This window comes from Oryx dammah, unplaced genomic scaffold (genome assembly GCF_014754425.2).
Source record: "Oryx dammah isolate SB20612 unplaced genomic scaffold, SCBI_Odam_1.1 HiC_scaffold_8, whole genome shotgun sequence".
Classification (NCBI taxonomy): Eukaryota; Metazoa; Chordata; class Mammalia; order Artiodactyla; family Bovidae; genus Oryx; species Oryx dammah.
Window position 1 is genome coordinate 51,436,040 of NW_024070192.1, and position 22,164 is coordinate 51,458,203.

At 39.3% G+C, this 22,164-nt stretch overlaps 3 protein-coding genes across 9 annotated transcripts in view; 1 reads left to right on the forward strand and 2 right to left on the reverse strand.

Moving 5' to 3' along the window:
• The window catches only part of VMP1 (vacuole membrane protein 1), a 135,602-nt gene extending 122,226 nt beyond the window's left edge, over positions 1-13,376 (reverse strand). The window contains exon 1 of one of the 3 annotated variants that reach the window (XM_040244185.1): positions 13,114-13,376. The gene's annotated coding sequence lies outside the window, so the exon portion shown is untranslated. Of the gene's footprint in view, positions 1-12,921 lie in introns of all 3 variants that reach the window. The other 2 variants (XM_040244187.1, XM_040244186.1) reach the window with 2 other exon arrangements.
• On the forward strand, positions 13,224-21,909 carry PTRH2 (peptidyl-tRNA hydrolase 2). Of its 4 annotated transcripts, none has more exons than XM_040244194.1 (3): positions 13,224-13,496; positions 17,631-17,806; positions 21,278-21,909. In XM_040244194.1, the coding sequence occupies exon 3, from the start codon at positions 21,278-21,280 to the stop codon at positions 21,815-21,817; it is 540 nt and encodes a 179-aa protein (XP_040100128.1). In that variant the 5' UTR covers positions 13,224-13,496; positions 17,631-17,806; the 3' UTR covers positions 21,818-21,909. The 4 variants fall into 4 exon arrangements, with proteins under 4 accessions (XP_040100128.1, XP_040100126.1, XP_040100127.1 ...); XM_040244195.1 differs by having other exon boundaries at positions 13,286-13,414; positions 21,278-21,904; XM_040244192.1 differs by lacking the exon at positions 17,631-17,806 and having other exon boundaries at positions 13,238-13,496.
• CLTC (clathrin heavy chain) overlaps positions 20,545-22,164 on the reverse strand; it is a 70,134-nt gene continuing 68,514 nt past the window's right edge. For both annotated transcript variants that reach the window (XM_040244174.1, XM_040244173.1), the window contains one exon: positions 20,545-21,981. In XM_040244174.1, coding sequence (XP_040100108.1) covers positions 21,947-21,981 — 35 coding nt within the window. In that variant the 3' untranslated portion in view covers positions 20,545-21,946. The remainder of the gene's footprint in view (positions 21,982-22,164) is intronic.

Below are 22,164 nucleotides of genomic sequence, written 5' to 3' on the forward strand. Positions count from 1 at the left end.
TCAGTTTAAAAAAACAGTTTTTGAAAAACTTTTGCCAACCTCTAGCCCCACTCCCCTACTAGAAGTTGGGAGAGGAGGCTGAAAGTTCAAACCCTCTAGTCATGTCTAGGTTTTTTTGGTGATCAGTCCCCATCCTGGAGGTAACAAGGGCCCAGCAAAAGTTGCCTCATTAGAATAAAAGGTGCTCCTTTCACTTACATCACTCAGGAAAACTACAAGGGATTCAGGAGCTTTGTGCCTGGAATTGGGACAAAGACCAAATATATACTTCTTATGCCATAATTACTCAATTACATAAGGACAGAATTACACACTCACAGAAGAAGAGAATATGCTAGTTATGTGCTGAATTGTACCTCCCCCCTCCCTTATATGCTGAAATTCGATTCCCCAAAGTGATTGTATTTATATTATAGTTGGGGCTTTTAAGCAGGTAATTAAGGTTAAATGAGGTCCTAAGGGTGGGACCCTAATCAGATAGATATGGTGTCCTTAGAAAAGGAGAAAAGAGACACCAGAGACCTCTCTCTGTATGTATACAAAGGAAATGTCATGTGAGCACACACAAAGAAGACAGCCATGTCCCAGCCAAGAAGAGAGCTGGCACCTTAATTCTGGACTTCCAGCCTCCAGAACTGAGAACATTAACTCAGTGCCCCAAAGCTGCCAATGTCTCGACTGATCAGAGGCCAAATCAGGGCAAGCGGCATTTCACCTGTACTCCACACTTCAAGACTAATACATCCATGCTATTCTAATTCTGTTCTCCTTCCCACCTGAAAGTAGTTTTATTTCCTTGGAGCTAAAAAAAAATCCTACCAACATCACTTACTAGTTGCATAACCTTGGGTAAGTAATTTAAGCTTTTGCATTTGAGTTTACTCATAAAATATCCCCATTCCTATTTTCATGTCATCCTTAAATGTTCTTCGTGTTGCTCTGGGGACTCTCATTTATTTTCTCTACTTTCAGAAAAATTATATATAATTGTCCTGCATAGAGTCTGGCTGGCACACAGCAGGCACTTAATGTTAGCTTCTCTACACCCTTTCCAGGAATGTCTCAATTTTCCAAAACAACCATAGTCAATACTGCCCGAGTATTCATTTACAGGTACTTGTTTTCCATATTTCTATAATATTCAAGAGCCTGCAAACTGATTTTTACAGAAGCATCGACAGCAAGATCTTGGTTTGTTATGCTAGATAACAAAAATTAATTATTTTTCATCAATGCAACCACTTTGAAAAGTACCAAAAGGACAATGTGTGAAAAATCATTATAGGATAAAAAAGAAGACGTTTGCTTCTTGGCAAGAAAACTATGACAAACCTAGACAGTGTGTTGAAAAGCAGAGACAATACTCTGTCAACAAAGGTCCATATTATAGTCAAGGCTGTGGTCTTCCCAGTGGTCATATACAGTTGTGAGAGCTGGACAGTAAAGAAGGCAGAGGGCCGAGGAATTGATGCCTTTGAACTATAGTGCTGAGAAGTCTCCTGAGAGTCCCTTGGACAGCAAGGAGACCAACCCAGTCAATCTTCAGGGAAATAAACTGAATACTTGTTGAAAGGACTGTTGCTGAAGTTGAGACTCCCATATTTTGGTAATCTGATGCGAAGAGCTGACTCATTGGAAAAGTACCTGATGCTGGGAAAGACTGAGGGCAGAAGGAGAAGAGGGCATCAGAGGATGAGATACCTGTATGGCACCTCTGATGCAATGGACATGAACTTGGGCAAACTTCAGGAGATGGTGAGGGACAGAGAGGCCTGATGTGCTGCAGTCCGTGGGGTCGCAAAGAGTGGACACAACTGGGTGGTTGAACAACAACAAAAAAGCTCTAGCCAATGTATCGAGGGAAAGGGGAAATAAACATTTTTAAGGAGAGCCGCTTTTCAGTTTAATGAAGTAGCACAAATTCTGAAAATCTGTTACCGAATATTGTCAGTCAGATCCCTGGATGTGGGAATAAACCCAATTACTAGCCTGTTTAAAAGACTGAAATCTCCTCAAAAAGGAACCTAGCACATAGACGTATTCCTGACACTCAATGCAGCCTTGCACTGAGACTGTTATAATGTCAATTTGAATAGCATGCATCGAAGTCAGTTTTGTTTCTAAGAATAAAATTGTTGAAATAAACTCTACAGGTCTATGGATGGGATGATAAGACAAAAATACGAAAGCAGATTAACTCAAACATCAAATAATTTTCACCATGAAAATATATCTAGATACAAGAAATGCTTTAAAAGGCTGTAACTAGCAGATTTTAAATACAGCTGAAGCACACTTAAAACCTAAGGTTGATATTAAAATATGTGGGGTTTTTTGTTTCTGGCAAAAGTGCTTAGAAAACTGCTGAAATCAGCTCACAAAGGTTCTTTGTAGGCTGTACATCCAGGGTACTAAGACTATAATGCTCCATTCATTTTAAACATTAGCTACACTTGTAACGCAAAAACAATGTAAAACCAAATTACTGTGAGTCCCCTCAAGTGACACAAAAAACACTGGAGGATGTCATGAAAATACAGCTTACTGAACGACCCAAGACTTACTGGAGAATTTACCAAGATGAAAATAAAAAGACAACAGAGCAGTGAATCTTCTTCATCACTGAATTCCAAAATAAAATGAACATACTTCCTTTTAAGAAAACCATCTTTCCACATGATTCTACTTTCTCACAAAAATATTAAGTCAGCTTTCTCAATAAAACTACAGTGTTTTTCATACAAGGCACACAAAGACAGCCAACTTGAGAATATTACATCTTTTGGTAAACATTTTTGCTTTTAGAGTGTGTCCTTGACTGGATTATTTAGTATATTCAGTCACAGACCGTTCCAAAATAGTTGTAGACTTCCCCCAAAAAAGATTGAGAAACTGCAATTTCTTCTTGGAAACCTAACAAATAAATACTGTAAGTGAAGAGTAATATATCTTGACCAGTGAGGTTCTGACACAGTTTTCTGTTTTTACAGGAGCAGAAAGGCAAAGATAATTCCAATACCATGCACAGTATCAGAGTGATTATCAGATCATCTGGCTCTGAGCCAGAGAGGATCCATCCCAAGGGAGTGACAGTCCAACAATCTGTTCTCTGAAAATTCATAATCTGAAGGAGAATATATGAAAAATATTCCTTGAATCTTTTTGAACTTTCTAAAGTTTGGGGAAATTAAAAAAATTAAAATTCCAAGTTAGTTAGCAATTTAAAAGCATTCAGAATTTCAATAAATCTAATAATGTGTTAGCAGGTTATAAGTATACTTCTCTGGCCTAAAATATCCCTCAACATAATGAAGCGAAATGTAAAGTATATGCAACTCATCAAAGTCTTCTAATTGTTGAAAAAGGCCACTGCCTCAGGTCTAACTTTTAATTTAATTTTATGTAAAAATCCAAGTTAAAAAAAAATACAACCTGAAAGACACTGTAGGAACTCCCTTTTTGCAAGTCTGATAGATTTGCAGTATAAAAACACGATTTTATCATCATAAGCAAAATGCATAACTTGTAAAATTACAACCTAAAAATCCCATTTTTCACCTTCTCTCAATCTATTTCTAAATGTTCATTCAGTTTTTTATAACCCATGCAATCTTAGCAAAACATTTTCACCAAAAAGATGGAGAGTAAGAGTAAGGTAATAAAAGGAGTTAACAGTCTAGATTTGGGAGATTCCACCAACTGAGAGACCTTCAGAATGTCATTTTGCACCCGGACTCTCCCTTTCCTCATCCAGTTATTAGGCACACAGAGTAAGAGACTGCCATCATTTTCTTCCTATTCCAGTAGTCTATGAATCCTACTCAGACCAAGGCCAGGGTTGTGGATTTCTGCAATAATAACTACTTCTGTACAGTGATATACAGGTTGCATAAAGAGTAGCTAATATGATACTAACAACATTTTGTAGGAAACAGTCATTTTCACACTTGCCTTCTACAAATGAGAAATTGAGGGCTCCAAGGGCCCCAAAGAGCAACTTAGCAGCATATAAATGACAAGGTAAGAGTTCGACTTCACTTTCTCAAGCCCAAATTCAATGTTTCTTCTACTACAAAAAACAGTCAAATGACAGTATTTTTCAATTCTCATCAATGAATTCTGGAGTCACAGGGGGAGAAAAAGGCCAAAAAAAAAAAAGTCTCAAAGGTTTAGCTTGTCCTAGCATTTATAAATGTTCCCCATTATTAGAATTAAGAAAACACTAAGCTCTATTGCTTTTCATTATTCAAACTGACTCATCTGTAGGTTATTACTGTTTGTATTTCTCTGACAAAACTTTACATTCAGACTGCTTAATAGACCTCACTATCTTATTGCCCCTGAGGAACCTAAGCTGCTTTATACAAGTCGTTAATATGAAAAGTTAAGTCACAGAATATCTTCAAATGGCAAGGGTACATGCTTCAGATTATTTATATCAAAATGAAGGCTTTAATCCAGATAATTCTAAAATTTGTGATTTATAAGCAGATTGTGAAATTTGGGCAATGGTATATAAATCAAAAAGAGAAAAGATTAAAGTGTTCTAAAGTTGAGGACCATCAAAACAGTACTTGATAGCAACAAGTTCAAACAGTCCAATATGTAAATAATCAAAATAAACATGAACAGATTAAACTCATCACTCAAAAAACATATTGCAATTTTTTTCTTGGGGGTGGGGGGGGCATGCTTCGAGGCATGTGGAATCTTAGTTCCCCAACCAGGGATCGAACCCTCACCCTCTGCAGTGGAAAGAGGACCATCAGGGAAGTCCCTGCAAATTACATTTTTTAAAATTCCATGGTTTTAAAAGTAGGATAAAGAAAGGCTGAAAATAAGACAAATGGCAAAAGTCATTTTTAGGCAAAGAGAACATAATAGGTTCAACTCATTGAGAAGATATAACAATTCTAGATTTGAATTCGCCTAAAAGAATATAGCACCAAAATTTATAACATAAAAACAGGTTAAAGATACACAGAGATATGAATAAATCCAACATTATATTGGGAAATTTCAAAGAACTATTAATTACTGATATTTCAAACGAACAAAAAAACAAGAACAAAACATTCAGTAAGATAGATTTTAACCACAAAATTAAGAAATAAAATATGGGGGGGAATATGTACAAGATTCAGCATATGACAATTAGAAAATATAGATTTTTTAATAAACCACTTATGATTATTAAGCTAAGAAATAAGTCACAAAAAATTCTCAACAATGGGCATCATAGGCCACATTCTCAACCTAGAAATTATGTCAAACTTTAGCAACAAAAATATAAGATTTTAGCAACAAAAATATAAGCTGCTACATATTTAGCAGCTAATGCACACAATTCTAAATAACTTGGGTCAAAATAAGAGAAAACTGAAAAATGCTCAAAACTACTGGAATTAATACGTGAATTTAGCAAAGTCACAGGAGAAAAGGTCAAAATCAATATTATATACTTGGAATAAACAGAAAGTTAGATTTTTAAAAAGTGCATATACAATAGCATCTGAAATACTTAGAGGTAAGTTTGACAAAACACACACAAGACCTATTCTAAAAAGGTTTTAAAAAGAAATCACGGAGGATCTAAATAAATGGGAAAACATATATCAAGCTCACCATTAGGAAGACTCAATATTGTTACTATGTCAATTTCTCTCAAACTGATGTACAGCTTTAAGGTAATCTCAAACAAAAACTTAAGCAAGCTTTTAAAAAAATCCAAAGTGACAAATGGATTCAAAATTATATAGAAGCACATAGAATTCAGACTGGCTAAAACAATTTGGATAAACAACAGCAGTGGAAGACTTGCGCTAACTGATTTTAAGACTTGCTTTACTATAAAGCTACAGTATTCATGACAGAGTGGCTTTGGCAAAAGGATAGGCGTAAATTAATAGAACAGAGTAAAGAATACAGAAACAGACCCACACACATAGGGTCAATTAATTTTCAACAAAAGTACAAGGCAATTTAATGGTGAAAGGAATATCCACTCAACTGAATATTCTTATAAAAGAACACTGACCCTTATTTTCATATGAGCGACTGATTTGAAATGGATCACAGATCTAAACATAGGAACTAAAACTGCTGCTGCTGCTAAGTCACTTCAGTAGTGTCTGACTCTGTGTGACCCCATAGATGGCAGCCCACCAGGCTCCCCCTAAAAAAAAAAAAAAAATTTTGGCAGTCTTGGGGTAGATTGATATTTCTTAAGATTTAAAAAGCAGGAACCACAAGAAAAAAAATGTGTAAATTGGACTTCATCAAGTTTAAAAACTTTTGCTCTCTGAAACACATTGTTAAAGAAAAAAAAAAGGTCAGCCACAGAATGAGAGAAAATATTTGCAATATATATATATATATCTGACAAAGTTCTTATATCCAGACTATATCTATCTTTCTATACATACGTTAGAGTAATAAATAATGAAGATGTGCTTTATGGAGACAGACAAACTAACCAAGAAACAGAAAAGATGGCTTCTCAAAAGATTCTTGTTGGACTTTCCTGGTGGTACATTGCATGAGAATCCGCCTGCCAACGCAGGGGACACGAGTTTGGTCCCGGGTCTGGGAAGACTTCACATGCAGAGGAGCAGCTAAGCCCATGCGCTACAACTACCAGGCCTACACCCTAGGGCCCAGCAGCTGCAACCACTGAAGCCCAGGAGCCTAGAGCCCGTGCTCCGCAACAAGGGAAGCCACTGCAACGAGAAGCCCACACGCAACAAGGAAGAGTAGCCCCCAGACAAAGCCCAGGCAGCAACCAAGAGCCAGCACAACCAAAAATAAATGAGTAAACAAATAAAATTTTTAAAAAAGATTCTTGTATATTTGGGACTCTACATGACAGAAATGGCAAGACTTTAGTGGGAAAAGGAGAGACTATTCAAATTGATTATCCATAAAAGAAAAGAAAATCTGGATCCCACTTTGAACCATGCACAAAATTCAATTCCAAATGGAGTGAAGATTTAAAAGTCAAGAATCAAAACTTGTGGAAGAAAACATAAATTCCTGTCTGCCTTGGGGTAGGGAAGGATTTCCTGAGACACACAAAAGAGCTAACCATAAAGAAAAAGACTGATAAATTGGACAACTTGAAATTACACTTAAAATTCATCACAAAGTATCTTAATGAGACAACAAACCAGAGGAACATATAACTGAAAAGAACTAGTAGCCAGAGTATACACAGAATTTTAAATTATTAAGAAAAAGACAAATAATGCTACAAAACTGAAACAGGCAAAAGGCATGAAGAGGTATTTCATAACAGAGATCTACCTGATCTTACTGATAATCAAAAAATATAAACCAAGGGACTTTTCTGGTGGTCCAGTAGTTAAGAATCTGCCTGCCAATGCAGGGTTTAATGCATGGTCCAGGAAGACCCCACCTGCTGCAGAGCAACTAAGCCCCCAAATCACAACTACTGAAGTGGGCTCAGAGAGTAGAGAGCCTGTGCTCCACAACAAGAGAAGCCTCCGCTCCCTGCAGCTAGGGAAGGCCCATGCGCAGCAAAAAGGATCAGCACAGGCAAAATAAGCAAATAAATTCAAACACACACAGAAAAACACCAAGATCGTAGTGAGGTATCATTTGCACCCATTATTATCTTAAAAAATGTTTTACTGGTGTATAGTTGATTTACAGTGTTGTACATCCACTGACTTTTGCAGGTGCTTAAACAACTGAGCCGGAGAAGGCAATGGCACCCCACTCCAGTACTCTTGCCTGGAAAATCCCATGAATGGAGGAGCGTGGTAGGTTGTAGTCCATGGGGTCGCTAAGAGTCGGACAGGACTGAGCAACTTCACTTTCACTTTTCACTTTCATGCACTGGAGAAGGAAATGGCAACCCACTCCAGTGTTCTTGCCTGGAGAATCCCAGGGATGGGGGAGCCTGGTGGGCTGCTGTCTATGGGGTTGCAGAGTCGGACACGACTGAAGTGACTTAGCAGCAGCAAACAACTGAGCTCCAAAACTTACTTAAAAAAAAAAAAAAAACCATTTACTATTTCTCATGGTTCTGTGAGTTAGGCTGGGCAGTTCTGGTCTGGGCTAGCTTGGCTCTTGAGCTGGGCTGCTCTAAGCTGGATGCTCCAACTGGTCGTCCACACCCCAGCACATTAACCTGGGCCCTTTTTCACATGGTGGGCTCTGGGTTCAACAGAACATTACGAGAAGACCAGCCCCTATGTGCAAGTGCTTTTCAAGTCTCTCCTTGTGGTCATACTTCCGGATGTCCCTTTGCCCAGAGTAAATCACATAGTCAAGTACAAAGACAAGGGGTGGAATAACAGACTCCAGAAGTAAAAATCATATTGCTGAGGGGTATGCATATAATGATGAAAAGAATTTGTGACCATCCTGTAATCCAACAATTTCATAACCCACTAAATCACTCTTTACATGCACTCCTTTGTATTGAAATTTGTATTTCTCATCCTGACCTCTAGATTTGTATACCTAATGGCAGTACTTGGATGAATCCTAATCACCTCAAACTGAACATGTACTTTCTTCTCCCTCCCCATCCCCCTTCTTGTAACAAACCTGGTCCTTCCCAAACCTTTCCTCTCCCAGTACTTGGCATAAGGTACTAAATCCAGAACAGTCATCCCTGACTCTTCTCAATTCCATACCCCTCACATCCAAGACCAAGTCCTGCTCCATACATACTTAGTGTCCACCCACTGTGCTCTCCGCTTGTTTGCCCCCACTCTGATCCAGGCCATTTTCATCTCTCACTTGGACTACTGCAATGGACTCAACGTCTCCATTTCTTCTCTTGCCCCCTTCAATTCATCCTTCACATACAAGCAAGAGTAAACTGCTTATAAATCATACTCCTCTGCTACTTGAAACTGTAGAAACACTTGCTAATTACCCTAAAAATCAAATCCAAACTCATTTCCATAGCCTACAAACCTTTACATAATCTGGACCCTGAATGTTTCCTACCTCATCTCACGTCACTATATTCTTGGTGCACCGTGCTAGAGTCTTAAACAAGCACATATCCACATTAACTCTCTCTTAAACCCTTGTTTGTTTCCTTCCACATTTTTAAAAAATGTCCTTCACATTTTTAAAAAATGTCCTTCCATTTATTACACTGTGCTTATTCTTTCATTTTTATATTTTTTTCTCTACAGGGTTCCTAACTAAAATATCTATAAGTTTTTGTTTCCCACTGTTTTCCCCAGAATTTGGTAAAAGGCTTAAGACATAAGGTGTTTGATCACTGATTGGATGAATGGACAGATATGACAAGAGATACTGCAAAATGATCTTCTCATGCAAAGAAAGTAAGTGCTCGAAGACATTGTTAAGCAGCAAACCCTCAAATTTCAATTCTCAAATTCTGTGTTATGGCGTACACATATAATGTAAACTGTTAATAATACAAAAAAGTTGAGGTAATGCCCTACAAGAACAACATATGTGGTTAAGAATCCTGCATATGTTGTAAAATATTCATGAAATGTGAATATATACATGTAGGTATTTATTGAAACTTCATTAACAATGAGGTAACAATAATCAAGTAAGCACCAACGCAAAGATATGCTTTCCAAAGAGGGTCAGAAAAATATTCTTAGCAACTGCTCAGTAGACCACACAATGACGTAACAACTGTGGTTAACTATATGGCAGCGCTTTTCTAAACGCTTTACTTAAACCTTACTCACTTAACCCTAACAATAAAGGTATGTACTAACTTCAATATCTAGGAGGAAACTGAGATAATAGGAGGTTAAGTAGTCCAAGGGTTACCCAGTAGTAGATGTGGAATTTGAACGAAGGCCATCTAAATTCATAGCCTAGGCTCTTAACACTATTTACGTAGTCCTTCCAGGAAAACCTTTATAAAGACCAAGGTTTTATTAATGATCCTCAAGAATAAGAGAAAACACCACAATGACCTACTGAAAAGATTTTTTTCATTTCTGGAATACTGACAAACTCTTTAAATTATAGTTAAGAGACTTTGGCCATCTCATGCGAAGAGTTGACTCACTGGAAAAGACTTTGATGCTGGGGGGGATTGGGGGCAGGAGAAGAAGGGGACGATCGAGGATGAGATGGCTGGATGGCATCACGGACTCGATGGATGTTGAGTCTGAATGAACTCCGGGAGTTGGTGATGGACAGGGAGGCTTGGCGTGCTGCGATTCATGGGGTTGCGGAGTCGGACATGACTGAGCAACTGAACTGAACTGAAGAGACTAAATAAGTTTTGTGAAATCAATGGAAGCAAAAAGATTCTTAACAGGACAAAAAATTAACTCTTCTACAATGGCTCTTTACCCAGAATGAAATAATTACACTGAAATTATAAACAGCTTGGGGAAATTTTTTTATCAGGAGCAAAGAAACTAACACAGCTTCCTCCTACTCATTAACAAGAACACTCACTCAAGTAGAGACATGTGTTACAAAGATCTGCTGTCTTTTCCACTTGCCAGAAAGAAGACACCTTGATATCCGATAGTAGTGAAGCATGAACTCAAGAGTAACTATTCTGAAGAACAGAACTAAATTTTTCCTATCTTTATGCCACTCCACTGCAAGTCTTGCCAAACATAGTGTTTGTTTTCCTAGAATTTACAAGACTAAATCAGCTAAAAAGGGAAAAAAAAAATGTATTCACATATATAGATCCCTTTAGTACATAAGAAACCATTTTCGTGCACGCCAGGAAATATTGCCAAACCAAATAAAGATGCCTGGAGACAACCTCAGCAGAAAGAAAGAACACTTGGGACCTCATTTCCAGTTCAGGTTCTGGCACTACCTAAGCCATATGACCTCAGGCAAGCCAATTACTGACTGTTTCTGGGCCCTAATGTTCACCTCTGTTAAGTGAGAAGAATCCAACTATGTATTCACAGAGGTTGCATCTCATTCTAAATATTGCTTTCAATAAGTTTCAGTGAAATAACGTAAGGCTTTAGTTAACTACATGTAAGCACCCAAAAGTTCAACTTCCCCTACTCTTATAAATTCTTAAGTGACAGTACCTGATGGCCAAAAAAGATCAAACCTAAACTCCCAAATGCAAAACTAAACTCATTTTCAAGTCACCTACTTATTAACTAAGGTGACTAATACAGTACATTACAGTTTCAACTACTCCTGGCTAGCTTTTATTGAGTTCAAAAGGAGGGCAAAGATCATCTCAGAAAAGTATGTGATAAAATTTTCAGAGAAGAAACATACTTAATAATACAAAACACCAAATTTTGAAATGATCAAAGTTAACAGTATTCTCCACTGATATATTTTCTGCTTTCAGAATAAAATAACAGTATCACTATATTGTCATTTATATAGTGATTTCACATTTACTATCTCACTTAATCATTGTGACAATCCTATGAAGTAAGCAGCATTTTAATCAACACAATTCAGGTCAGTTTAGAAAGTTAGGTAACTTGCCAACCTACACTCAAGAAGTGTTGGAGCCCTGACTCCACTGTAGGTCTTCTGATTTAAAGTTTAATGATCTTTGTAATCCTAAAAAGTGGTAATTCAAGCCAAACTCAAGAAGAAGTTGGAAAGTGAGAAAATCTGGATAATCAATCCCTGAATAACTGGACTGAACACAAAGAATATAAGACCAGGTTTAGCAGTTTCAAGTCAAAAAGCAAATTTACCAGCTGTTAAAAATGGTAACATCTAATTTATATAATTCCACATCTCAAAAATCTTGTCACCTGATTTCAGAAAACTATGAAAAAATTTTCTAACTCAAAAAAGAAGAAAAATATGTAAATAAAAACAAACTGATTAAACTAGCTATAAGGTATTAAATTGCTAAAAGGCACATTAAATCATTATTTCAGAAATTTGGTTATTCTGGAATGTGAATCACAGGAATTAAATTATGCTAATCAGGTAGGATATATTCCTCAAAGGGAAAAAATGCTCCAAAGTTTTAAAATAATATGGGCAAAGAAGTATGATATAAAAATCTCTACTGTACAGTAATTTCACACCTATATAAATCTGCCTTATTTATGTCTGGGACCCACCACCTCTTCCAAAGGTCAATAAAAACATAATCCGTAATGCATAGAATGTTGCCTAGTAAATAACAGTTTCTTACTATTATCATTTATGCTAAGAATACACAACTAAAATCAGGGCTGATGACAACACAATTAATAGGTAGTAAGCAGTCAGAACATTAAATTCTCTACAACATTAGAAATACTTGTACAAACTCCTCCAAAGGATCAGTGCAATCTATCTACAAAATTTTTGACAAGCTCTAAAGGAGAGGTGAAAGACATTAAAGTTAGGAAAAGGAGCTATGTTGTCAAGACAGGTATCAGTTCCACAGCCTACATATTGAGATTTTTTGGTATGAATTTTCAGAATAACAAAAAATAACAGTGCAAAACTTACTGGAAGTCACAAATAACTCTCAAGCAATGTGACATAGGGTCACATATGGCTTCCTGGAAGTTTATTAGAGATGTAGCTAACCTTCATGTTTTATTGCAAATACCCCACTGTAAAGAAATACAGGCGGTCAGGGATTTGGAAAGGGCAAGAGAATGCTATTCCTCATGAAAGTAGGAAATAACATGAAGGTCCTCTGCCAGAGATCTACGGAGGGAGGCCCCATTCCCTTGGCCACCAACGCTTTAGAAGGCACTCACACGTCTGAATTTTGTTTAGAAATGGATAGATGACAGAAGCAGGGGCTAGTGGTTGGGAGAACGAGAACCCCACTGACAAATCCTGAGAAACAGCTTGGTCATCAGCAAAGGAGATCTTCATTTACTCCAAGGTTCTAGACTCCCAGACATGAAGAGGGGCTGGGTACGGCCCCCAAGCCCACCACGATGAGGGGAATGGTCGGGAGTTCAGTGCATGGGTTCAGCTTACCAGTGGCCAACACCGGGAGGTGTCCCAAATAATTTAGATATTGTCAGACTGAGACAGAGTCAGCAGCGCTCTACAACACGGCTGGCAGTCGAATCACGGTGCCCTAGATCTGCACCGTCTGGGCTCAGAAGAAGTCAAGCTCTGAGGATGTCTCAGGCGTCCGTCCCCAGTTCCCCGCGCTCGCTTACCTACCCGCTCTGACTCCGGCTTCTTGGATCTCGGGATCCTGGAAGCGACTCCGGACCGACTCTCACACCCGCCGCTGGGCTCCGGCCAACCGGAACTCGCTCGCGTCACTTCCGGTCCGTTTCCCCCCGCGGGAGACCGCCTCCAAAAGAAAAACGTTCCCCTCTCCTTTCGGCCACCTCAGCGGGTCGTCGCGGGATTTCAGTTCGGGTCTGGGTTAGGGACCTGTGGGCGGGGCCAGAGGAAGAATGACTGTTCTCGTCGCCGTTCTTGATCCGGAACTTGTTGTCGACATACCCCGGAAGAGGTAACTCTCGTGAGAGCGGCGTGTTCGGTACCCAGAACTGAAGAACGCGAAGGCGCCAGTGAGGCGGACAGAGGTGCGCTAGGTAGGTGGGCCTCTCCCAGGGAGAGGGATGTTCTTCTTGCCTCTCCAGTTGGAGTGTTTATTACTATTTCATTCTATAAAAAATCACCGCCCCCCCACTCTCATCTCTTTTCTAAACTATCTTCCACCCAAGTGGCCCCTGGAGCCACTCTTCCGGTTTGGCCAGTCGTCTTTTGAAAGAAAGGACCTAGCTGCTGGGGAGGGGAAGGACCCCAAATTTTAGTTCCCAGTCAAGGGCTTTGGTCGGGCAGCATCGATGCCCTCGCTCCGAGTGTGAGAAAATACCGAGCAGGCCTCACACTCTGCTGAGTACTGAACACCCACAGCGTAGCAAGTTGTCCAGTGCTACGGGGAAAGAAAAGACTTGTAAGAATATGATGGAAAAGTTGCCCCGCTGTGTCACACGAACATAAAGAAGTCTGTAATCCTTGAACGTTTTACTCCAGGCACTGTACTAAATGTCGCGAATATCCGCTACAGTGGTCATGTGTAATTGCTCCACGACGTTTTTGTGTTTTAAGTGGAGAGAATTATTTCAGGGAGAGATTGCTGCTTGAAAACACCTGGTAATTTGGTGTGACTGAATAGTAGATTATGTAGCAGGAGATTAGGTTAGAAGGATAAAGTAGGTTGAAACCAAATTGTGTAATCTTTGAATTTCTGCCGAGGGATTTATATTTTATTGTCACCCCACCAACTTGAGTCCACTTGTGCAACACGTAACGAAAACCAGTCTGTTGACACTGGGTTGTGGTGAAGAAAAGCACAGCGTTTATTGCAGGGCTCTAAGCAAGGGACTGGGAGACAAGCCTCAAATCGACTCCAGTTGGGTGTTTAGTTAGCGTTTTGTTTTGTTTTTTTTTTTAAGGGGAAGAACAAAGAGGCTGGAACTAATCATTTTATAACATTTCTGTGACTTTTTTAATTGGAGGATAATTGCTTTACAATGTTTTGTTGGTTTCTGTTGAACTCTGTGATTTTTTCATAATTATAGTTTCAGGAGTCAGGGTGTCTCTGGTTTATAATTCTTCTCTGGCCAGGTGGTCCATGGCATGAGGGTCTGTTAACTCATCTTGCCCCGGAGAAACAACCTGAGTTGTACGTGGTATCTACAATTTTACTATATTGACAGTGTATTGACAACAGCAATTTTAGTCATCAGCTCTAGTTCATTAGTGTGAGTTATGCAGGATTGAGGTCACAGTGGACAAAAGAGAGAATAACGTTTTGGATAGAGAGATTAATCATAAACTTGATAAGGGGACTCAGTTTTAGGAGGACCCGTTTTCCTTATTCCTTAGATGCTTATCCAGTGATTTTTGAGCAGAGAAAATACAAATTACAGAGAAATTACAAATCAGATTTGTGCTTTATAAGTACAGTTAATTATAATGGCAGATGTACTAGGACGAAATGAAGAATATGGAAAGATTACAGGAAGTTTGAGAGGGAAAGAAAAATATTGAGTTCAATATAAGACATAGTCTAGACCACTTCATAGACATCTAAGTGGTAAAATCTAGCAAAAACTGGAAGTTCAAGTGTGGAGCCCAAGAGAGGCTGTAGGAATCCTCAGCATCTATTGTTTCAGGAATAAGTGAGATTGTTCATTTTACAAACTATTTATATATTGTGTATCTCCTCCAACTAGAATGTTAGCTCCATGAAGGGTAGGATTTTGTTTTGTTCAGAGCTCTGTCTCCAGGGTCCAAAACTGTGCATAATAGGCTCTCAGAAAATATTGATTGATTGAATGGAAAGAGGATATATAAACCAGCCCTGTCAAATAGAACTTTCTGCAGTATTGGAAACGTTCAACATCTTGCTAACTCAGAGTGGAGCTTAGCCACTTAAAAAAAAATTATTTAGCTGTATGTGGGATCTTCGTTCCCTGACCAGGGATCAAACCCGTGTCCCCTACATTGAAAGGTGGACTCTTTTTAAGTAGAAAAGAATAGCTTTATTGCTTTGCCAGGCAGAGGGGGCCACAGCAGGCCCTCAAAACCATGTGTCCCCACTTGGGGAAGATAAGTTTTACAGTAACTGTTCAAAGAGGGCATGACCAGCTCATGGACATTCTTCTGATGGGTGGGTGGTGAGGTTAAGTGGGAGTCTGCATCATCAGCCTTCAGGTCCAGCTGGTCTGGGGTCTACATGTTTGTGGTCCACTGGACCCTCAGGGAAGCTCCCTAGATACTTCTAAGTTGTTGAGCTAGTGAGCGTTTGAAATGTGGCCATACGTAACTTAAAAACTGAATTTTTATTTAGTTTCAATTAAGTTTAAATACCTGCATTTGGCTAATAGTTGTAATATAGGACAACATAGGTAGAGACTGAAAAGAGGGCAAAATGTGTAAGCTTGGCTAATACACACATCAGCGGCAAACAGAAAGAGACTATAGATAATGGGGAAAAGGTGTCAAAAAGGTAGGATGATAATAGGGTGAACGTTGTGTTAAAGAATTCAAGGGAAGAGGGTTTAAAGAAAAGTTATCAGTGAGTGGTGCAGAAAGTTTTCAAGTTTAGGCCTCAACTCAAGTTGAGGCCTATAAAGAGGCAGCTAGATAATGTCTTGATTCTTTAGCAGTTTCAGTCGAATGGGAAAGGCGGGCAGGTAACGGAAGAAGTTTAAAGATGAAGGGAAGAGGAAAAGTGAGGCAGTGGTTTAAGGGTCCAAGAGGATGGATTTTTAGGTTGGAAAAGGCCAAGGGGCAGTAGCCAGTGGAACAGGGTTAGCGGGTGGAGCGTGGTTCAGGAGGTAATAGAATCACAAGCACTAGTGAGAGGGGTTTATTCTGGCCACTGGAAGGCACCAAGAGGAGGGTCTTAGAGGATGTGTTCCTTTTGCGATGCCATCATTGCCTGGGACAACAGAGATGAGGCTGAAAATAGTTACGTTTACCTTCATTTCAAGCACGGGGTTTATTGATAAATGTTTATAATAGATACGCAGAAAGGGGGACAGCCTGAAACACCTTTTACAAAGGTTAGATGATGATCTGATCAGGCTGATAGATTAAAAGAACAGAGATGTTATTATTAAGCTCAGCATTTTGGAATTAGGGACTTCATAAGATTAGGGACAGAAGCAATAAACAAATTGGTTCTTTCTGGAACTTTTTATGCTTTCTATTTATGATGACTCTTATTGGTAGATCTGCTTTTAAATAAAGGTGAGAGAATGAGAAACTTTCCATCATGACCTTTTCGATTAGTATATTTTATACTGCTCTTACTAGTTTTGTGGCTGTGGATAAGCAACTTCTCTGATCTTTATTTTTCTCATCTTTAGAGAGAGGCTCGTATTATCGTCTTATTTTCATAGCAACAATAATGGAAGTAAAGGGTTTTTAGCTTGCTGTTCAACACACAATAGGTCCTCCGTATGTACTGCCTTTCTCCAGATAGTACCTGAGTCTGGTATGTGGAATATTTGGTTATTTTGCAACCTAGCAATTGATGCAGAAAATCCTAATTCTTTGACATAGAAATTTGTATATATGTATTTTTATAAAATTGAATATTTGTTCTATTTGTAGTCTGGCAGTTAGATTATCATAAAGTTCTGCTGATCTGTAAGCATCGTATAGTAACTAAATGATAGATGCATTATGAGATAATGTGGGTTCTGATAAGAATTTTTTTAATTCTTGTGTGTGTCTGCCAAGGCATCTAGAGCCATGAAGTGCTATGTCAGTAGAGCCCTGTCACCATTTTAGGCACAGCTGTGAAAGAGGACTGAAACTAGGTGCTGAAGACCTGGCCAGTTATGACCCTCTCTGTCACTCTCCTTTTATCCCTGAATACTTGTTTCTTCAGGGTTCCTTTCTTCCCTCTGTATACTTGACCCAGTGACCTTATCCGCTTATCAGCCTTCAGTCAGTATGTTAAGTTCTTTTAAACATGCGTTTCTAGCCTACGCTTATCTTCTGACCTCTAAAATGACATGTCTTTTTCTTTTTTCTGGACATCTCAACCAGGATGTCTTTTGGTCAAATCTGATGTAATATATTTGAAACCTTTCAGTGTCTTTTACTTTGAAACCTGCTCTTTTCATCAGTAAAGAGTATACTCCCAGCCTCCATTTGTTCAAATCTCGGTGGTGGTCTAACTTCTCCCTTTCTTTTATCACCAGACTTCCAGTGAATCACCAGTTTATACAGGTGTGCTTCAGCCACTTCTTTGCTTTCCCATGTCACCACTCCTGTCTGACTGTCATCTCATCCAGACTACTGGGAAAGGCAACGTAGAGTAGTGTTAAAAACACGAGCTCTGGAGTCAGGCTACCACTTACTAGCTTTTTGAACTCGGGTGAGTTGACATATTCTCTGTGAGCCAATTTTCACATCTGGAAAATGCGGGTAATAATCACATATTTACTTAAAGGACTTCAGTGTTGGGAACACTGAAGGAGACAGTTCGTGTAGAGTGTCAATACCTAATATGTAGCAAAATATTTATTAGTTACTGTTACTATTATTACATTATAGCAGTCTCCTAATCAGTCCCCTGTATCTATTCTTACCAGCTTCTAATTCCTTCTTTATACTGAAGTCCCAGGTGATCTTTTAGAAAACAAAAATCATTTCCCTGCAAGCAGTGTCTCATCATCCCTAGAATTCCAAGCTGCTAAGCATGGCTTACGAGGCCTTCTGCGATCTGCAGCCTGCCCTCCTTTCTCGTGTTTTTCTCTGCCGATCTCCCCTTCCGTCTTTGGGCTGTCTGGACCACTTTCAGGTCACTTGCACACCTTATTTCTCTCCTCTCGCTTTTCTACTTGGTGTTCATTCTGCCTGAAATGATCTTTCCTCTTTCTGTCTTCTTATTGCTTTGTTGCATTTTAAATATTCCCTCAACATGGCCTTCCCTGACCTCCTAAACTGAGCTAAAGCACTTTCTACACTCCCCTAACATCTTTCCATAACATTTGCAGACATGTAATTGTCTTCTCCTCCACTTATCTAGGAACTGTCAGTTGCCAGTATTGTTCATCACTATACTCCCAGTCTAGCAAGGCATGTGTCTGGCACAAAGGAAACCAGCAGACATTCATGTTTTGTTTTGTTTTGTTTTTTAACTGCTCTTTGCCTTCATTTCCTCATTTTCAATATATAGAAACAATGCTGACCTCTTATGGTTATGTGGATCAAATAACACAGTACCTTCAAAATACCACTGAAGCTTTGAGTTATAACAACATGAAGTCTTACTAAAATAAAATGAAAGAGGGACTTCCCTGGCAGTCAGTGGTTAAGACATCACGCTTCAACTGCAGGGGGCACAGCTTCGATCCTTGATTGGGTAACTAAGATTCCTGCAAAAAATTTTGGCATGGCCAAAAATTTTTTTTAAACATAACAAAGAAATTAGAAATTAGGATTGGGTCATCTCTAAACCACTACCAGAATGTAAGCTCTGTGCATGAAGGGACTGTTTCTCCTTTATTCCCCTAGATTCTAGAGCAAGACCAGTTAATATCTGTGGGATGAAGGAGGCATAAAAATAAAAGAATTCAGAAAGCAGATGCGCTTAATGACACCCTTTTGACTGTACTGCACATACCTATTCCTGTAGCTACACTCTGCACTTTGTATCACCTTAATGTTCTATTTCCAAACTTGAAACCCCAGACATCTCTCTCTAACCTCAGCCAACTGCCTTTCCAGCTCACTTCCATCATACCTATTCTTAATAGCATGTGGATATCCTGTCACCTTCCTGTCCCTACCTTTCTCATGGCCTGTCATTTCAAACATTCTTGCTCTCACCCCAACTTTCCTTATGCCCTGTGTCTCAGTGCTTACTCTTAGTAGAACTCAAACTTGGATAAATCCAGCCATCTATTAGAGAAGGGGGAAGATGAAGGAAGAATATGGGTCCGGCAGATTTAGTTATATGTTTGGAGGCAGTAATTAGGTGGTTTCACTCTTTCGGCTTCTACTTTCTCTGTGAAGTATGGAGTTATCCCTTCTGTGTTTTTACCTAAACTCAGGCTGCTAAGTACTGCTGGAGAAAATCAGCTGGTAGGTGCAGTACGTTACTCATCATTATTCATCATCAATGAACACATCAATGCTTTATTGATGATTCAGACACCATGAACAGCTTTGCTGGGGTACTAGGAATTTCTAAAGTAATAAAGGATGAAAGATCATCTTCCTTTGTTTTTTATCATGGTTGTACTACTGGTAAATTCAGTGTGTATTAAAACTATGTGAAAAAGGAATGAAGTGTTGATACATGGTACAGCATGGATGAACCTTGAAAATATTATGCTGGACGGTAGAACCCTGAACCAAAGGTCACCTTTTGTATGGTTTGATTTATACGAGTGTCCAGAATAAGTAAATCCACAAAGTGGTTACCAGAGACTAGGGGAAGGAGAAATGGGAAGTGACTGCTCATGGTTACAGGGGTTTCTTTGGGGGGACAATGAAAGTGTTCTGAAATTAGATAGTGGCAATGGTTGCACAATATTGTAGATATGTTAAAAACACTGAATTGTACACTTTAAAAAGGTGAATTTTATAGTGTGTGAATTATGTCTCAAAAAATGAGGATTTCCTTGGTGGTCCAGTGATTAAGAATTGACCTTGCAGTGCAGGGGACGTGAGTTTGATCCCTGGTCAAGGAACTAAGACCCCAAATGCTGTGGGGCAACTAAGCCCATGTGTAGCAACCCAAAATCCCACATGATGCAACTAAAACCCGAAGCAACCAAATAAATAAAGTTTAATATCCCTGTGCAATCTTCACTTTAAAATATTTGATAACATCACACACTTTGCCTACAGTATAATTTCAATTTTAATGTCCTAATTTTAACTTAAATGAGGATTTTTTTAAAAATTTATGATAAAGTATGAATTTCCAGGACTGCTGTCTATGCCACACAGGTTACACACTGTAGAATTCCAAGGGCACCACTTGTAAGTTCTGCAAACATGATGTACTTCATAAATGCTTAGATACCATGTATTCCACTGGAAGAAACTGATTGCTGTTTATACCTATACATTGAAGTATATTGAATCCAACAGCCTCAAATGTAGACTTAATGTAAATGCTTTATTGATGATTCAGACACCATGAACAGCTTTGCTGGGGTAATAGGAATTTCTAAAGTAATAAAGGATGAAGGATCATCTTCCTTTGTTTTTTATGATGGTTGTACTACTGGTAAATTCAGTGTGTATTAAAACTATGCAAAAAGTACTCTGCATTCATATGCAAGCTGACATTGGGGTTTTCACCTACAGTAATGTCCAGGGGCACCAGTATTCACACGTGAGGCTTTCAGCTTTCCATGCGAGGGTCGGTAGACATCAGCAGCCCACCTCACTCCAGGCCTGTTGCTGTGACAACCAGGAACTTCCCTGAGGGGTTGGTACATCGAGAACTACTGCCTTATTGAAGGCACAAGTGAATATATTTTTGAGAAGAGTGAGTTACTCTTGGTTCTTTTAGATACTGTAGGCATTTTGGTAAAACAGAACATTTCCTTTCTCCACAAGACAGCAAACACTGGGGAGCAGAGCTGTATCTGAGAGAGATGTACTCCTCACATTGAGATTCAAAATGACCTAAACTGCTTTGCCTGTATTCTTGAATTTTTTCTAGTACTCGAGGGAGAAAACACAGTACCTGCCCAAGATCCAAAACATATTTTGCCTTTTTTCTGGATGAATTAAAAGTACTGCTGCCTATATACTGTCAGGGTGTTGTATCTGATAAACTGTAACTTTCCCTCCCTTGATAATGACCGCTTTTTTTTCCTTTCAGATGATCTCCAGATCCCTGGTTATGGAGTATCTGACTAATCCTGGTGCGCTTAGCTTGGCTGCCGGAGTTGCCTGTGGCGTGTGCCTGGGCTGGGGGCTTCGAATGCGCTTTGGGATGCTCCCCAAGAGCTCAGGGAGGGAGACAGATGCTGACACTGAAACGGAAGCAAGCATCCTCGGAGAGAGTGGGGAGTACAAAATGATTCTTGTGGTTCGAAATGACTTAAAGATGGGAAAAGGGAAGGTGGCTGCCCAGTGCTCTCATGCTGCCGTTTCTGCCTACAAGCAAATTCAAAGGCGAAACCCTGAGTTACTCAAAGAGTGGGAATACTGTGGCCAGCCCAAAGTGGTGGTCAAAGCCCCTGATGAAGACACTCTGGTTGAATTATTGACCCATGCGAAAGTGCTGGGACTGACTGTAAGTTTAATCCAAGATGCAGGACGTACTCAGATCGCACCAGGCTCTCGAACTGTTTTAGGAATTGGACCAGGACCAGCAGACCTAATTGACAAGGTCACCGGTCACCTAAAACTTTACTAGGTGGAATTTTGTATGATGGTGGTTCCCACCACCACAAGTGTTTGAAACTGTCAAATTCTAACAATAAAAGCTGAATTTCTTCCCCCAGCTAAGATTCTTGAGATGAAATTCCATTCACGTGTTCTTCTGTCATGTACTTGGCCTGGTTAGAGAGTTATCTTGGGCTAAAAAAAAAAAAAGTTTGGTTAATAGTCCTCGTGATTCAAGTTATGAGTTATGAAACAAATGTTTAAGATGAGAGGCACAGAACACAATAAAACTGGACTAGAGGTGGGAAACAGCATTTCCTATGAGTGATTAGGCCCTGTTGTGTGTTACCAGCTCTTCTTCTGGAGAAGGCAATGGCA